This window comes from Mus pahari, chromosome 7 (genome assembly GCF_900095145.1).
Source record: "Mus pahari chromosome 7, PAHARI_EIJ_v1.1, whole genome shotgun sequence".
Classification (NCBI taxonomy): Eukaryota; Metazoa; Chordata; class Mammalia; order Rodentia; family Muridae; genus Mus; species Mus pahari.
The window spans coordinates 112,382,502-112,386,460 of NC_034596.1; the positions used below are offsets into that span (position 1 = coordinate 112,382,502).

Genomic DNA, 3,959 nt, shown 5'->3' on the forward strand with positions numbered 1-3,959 from the left:
TAGTTTTGGATTTTATTTTATTCTTCTTCTTGTGGCCCTGGCACATTCGAACTGTCAAAAGCTTTGACATCTGAGATCTGTCCCATCAACATTCTGATATAGGAGAATGGTTCATAAGTTGCTGTTATTCTCCGAGGGTTTATAGGCAGTAAGTGGTTGCTGAGTGTGTGTGTGACATTTTTTTTGTTAGTGGGTAACTTGCCCGTGTTCTTGTAACCCCTCACCTGAGTTTTTGAAAACAATCCCTTATTAAAGACACTGTATAACACACAAAGGAACATGGAAGCAGAAGGGCAACTGGCTGGGAAGAGGGTCAGCATAAGTGGGTGGACAAATGAGAGTGACACATGGTGAATGTGATCAAAGTATGTATGAAGTGAAAATGTCATGTATGAAGATGTCACAATGTCATCAATTACTACACATAACTAATATACCTTAGCAAAATAATTTTTAAAAGAGAGGGATTAAAGATGACATTATGTACTCAAGTAAGTGGAAACCATGATTCAGTTAACTAATATTACTGTTTATATAGAATTTTTAAATCATATATTATATATTATTAAGTACATACGAATTTAAATTGTTTGATCCAATACAGGGAAGCAATTTTTGCTCACAGAAGAAGGATCTCTTATTTTAAGTTAGTGTTCATACTTCAGTAAGCAGATGCTTCGTACTGAACACCCAAAGCCTGGGGTGGAATCTACAGGGAGGACTAGTCATGTGAGGCTCTGTACTAGCCAGAGGAATCAGGAGCCATCTCCTCTCACTGGCTACTTTACTCTATGCTCTCTCAAACTCTCCCACCCCTGCCCAATGAGGGGATATAACAGAACTTTAGAAAGTGAATATTTATACAGTCTAGAGAAAAAGGAGGCACAGACAGTATGCTGATATGCTGCAAAGCTGTCTTCCCAATTAAAGATGCTCTCTGCAGTGCCACATACCTAACTGGGTCTTACCCTTTCAGTCAAAACCTTCCAACTAGATGATGTTCTGCAATTTTATCACAGCACTTTGATAGAAAAATGCCTTTCTTTTGCTTAAAGCTGTTTGTAAGAAAATGACTTTGGATATTTTTATGAAAGAAGAGATACAGGCACTTTCTCCAGGTAAATTTTGTAAACCTTTGGTTTGATGTTTTTTCTAATTAATTAAAAAAAATATGTTTTGCTTGCACATGTGGATGTGCTACACATGTGTGCCTGGTGCCCACAGAAGCCAGAATAGTTGAATGGACCTTATGGAACTGGAGTTCTAGGTGGTTGTGACCTATCATGTGGAAGCTGAGAATAAAACCCAGGTCCCCCACAAGACTACAGCCAGTGCTCTAAAACACAGAGCCACCTCTCCAGTCTCCTTGGTTTGCTTTTAAAAATCTAAAGAGAAGACACTTGAACAGAACATGTCTCATTCTAGGTATTGACTATGCAGTAAGAATCAAGACCAGACTCTTCATTACACCAAGATCCAAGCCCATGCAAGGCTGGCAGCATCAGTGCACTCAATGAAGCCACTACTAATGTGCAGCTACTAATTTAAAGTATGTGTCTCCATTTCTCAGGAGCTCCTGATGAGTTCCCTGCTCCTTGATGCTTCCATTTTGCAGAACAACAATCATATCTGCATTCTGTATTGTGGATAGTCTGTGAGCCACCACTAGGCAGGTCCTCCCTCTCCGGGCTTTATCAAGAGCCTGTTGGACCACCTGGAAGAAAAAAAAAAGGACCAAGTGATTTTCAATTTGGGGTGGATCTTCCTAAGCATGCCTAAGCTTAGTTGCTAAGAACATCGAATGATGTTCTTTTGCTTTACTACCTGACTTTGGGATATATTCACTCTGCCAGATAGAAATGGGAAAAAGTGCTAAGGTAGGATTGAGTTGGAAGATCATTTACAAGAAAGTGTGTGAATGGAATGGTTATACAGGTAAGAAGATGGTCCCAAGCTTGAAACCAAGAGTCTGTATTTCCATACCTGTGTCCCCTCACCTCTCATTTCACTCTAACCACAGGAAAAGTCTGGGAAGGTAGATGACAGAATGTTCTCCCTGCATCAACTTCTTACTTCACGGATAAACTCTTCCTTTGCTAGATGATTTAGCATCAATGGAAAAGAACAAACTAGAAAAGAACATTTCCCTGGGCTTTTCCTGACCGGTCAGATACTTTCAGATCTTGACTCATTTTGCTCTAAGATGAATTCAAAGGAGAAAACCTTTTCAGAACCTGGTTGCCTAGCTTCAACCCTCTCCTCCTTGCCACCACTGGGCCTTCGTTTTCTTCAATCTGACCATGGTCTTTGTGATACCATACACTCCCACTTGACATGAAAGCAGAGCTTGTTTACCTTCTCACTCTCATTATCAAGGGCTGAAGTGGCCTCATCCAGCAGTAAAATTTTTGGCTTCCGGAGAAGAGCCCTTGCAATAGCCAGTCTTTGTTTCTGGCCGCCAGAAAGCTGCACGCCTCTTAGTCCTACTGGGGTGTTGTATTTCTGTCTCAGAAACAAGCAGGTTAACAAAGCACATTAGCAACTGTGGGAGAGAGACATCTAAAGAGTTCACATTTCAATACTTTTGAAAGGTGTGTCCCGACACACCTGAAATCTATTCTTAGTCCTGTGAACACCATGGCCGTTATTCGTCTATGAAGGGATTTCTTCTGACTTTCTATTCTCTCCCTCCCTTCTTTTCTCTTATTTTTTTTCCTTTATTGAGATAGAGTGAGCCTGGGCTGGGTTTGAACTCCCTATGTAGTCAACGGTGACCTTGAATTCATGATGCCTCTTTCTCACCTCTTGAGTACTGTGTCAGCATGGCCCATTTAGGTGATGCTAGAGATTGAACCCAGGGCGTTGTGCATACCAGCAAAGCACCTTACCAACTGAACTACAGCTCTTTCAAAGGAAACCTCAGAATTATAGCAAACAAAAACCTAGCTCTCTCCCTGATCCTCATCACCCTCCTATCTCTCTTTTATTTTTAATTAATTACTCAATTTTATGTGTATGGGTGTTGTGCCTGCATGTGTGTCTATGAACCACTTATGCAGTGTCCTTGAAGGCTAGAAGAGTTACAGGAACTAGAGTTACAGGCAGTTGTGGGTGCTAGGAATTGAACTCAGATCTACTGCCTTACCCTCCTGAGTCCTAGGATTATAAGTGTAAGTCACTACACTGGGCACTACTTATTCTGTGAGTACACTATAGTCTCTGTTTCCATGTCTTTGTTCACATAATATCCATGGACTCATTACTTAGAATGTTCTTTGCGTAACAATTATGTCTGTAGGCATAAGATTGCATTTGATTTGTCTTAAGTAATAGCTTGATGGTGTACAAAAAGCAAGACTGTGTAGCTGTGTGTTGAATAAATAAATTCATAACTCTTTGGATGAGGGTGAGGATAGGAGGTACAGAATCTGAGCTATCAGAACATGGCAGATGGGTGAATCCATAAAGTTTGAAATAAAGGTAAAATAAGTCACCAGAAACTGACAGCGTGGCAACCATTAAATTTGTTAAATTATTCCTGGATAAATTAAGATTGGCACTATCTAGATGTTGAGGAAGACCCCGCAGTGCCTGCTGTATGTGCAGCTGTGTTGAGAATTATGTGCAAAGCTGACCTCATCTTTCAGAGTTTTACATGGATATTGTGTTCTCAGACTGGGAAGGATGTCAAGATCAGTCTGTGTGCATTAGAAAATCTATTCTTGTTGAGTGGTAGTGGGTACACTCTTAATCCCAGAACTTGGGAGGTAGAGGCAGGCAGATCTCTGAGTGTGAGGCCAACCTAGTCTACAGAGTGAGTTCCAGGAGCAGATGCTGGTGAGGATGTGGAGAAAGAGGAACATGTCTCCATTACTGGTGGGATTGTAAGCTGGTACATCCACTCTGGAAATCAGTTTGGCGGTTCCTCAGAAAATTGGACATAGTACTACTGGAAGATC

At 41.0% G+C, this 3,959-nt stretch overlaps 1 protein-coding gene across 1 annotated transcript in view; it reads right to left on the reverse strand.

The window, feature by feature from the left end:
• Window positions 1–1,501: 1,501 nt before the first annotated feature.
• The window catches only part of Abcb5 (ATP binding cassette subfamily B member 5), a 92,272-nt gene continuing 89,814 nt past the window's right edge, over window positions 1,502–3,959 (reverse strand). Inside the window, exons 27-28 of the mRNA XM_021202041.1 lie at window positions 2,356–2,502; window positions 1,502–1,714 (exon numbers count right to left, since the gene is read on the reverse strand). Coding sequence (XP_021057700.1) covers window positions 1,526–1,714; window positions 2,356–2,502 — 336 coding nt within the window. The 3' untranslated portion in view covers window positions 1,502–1,525. The remainder of the gene's footprint in view (window positions 1,715–2,355; window positions 2,503–3,959) is intronic.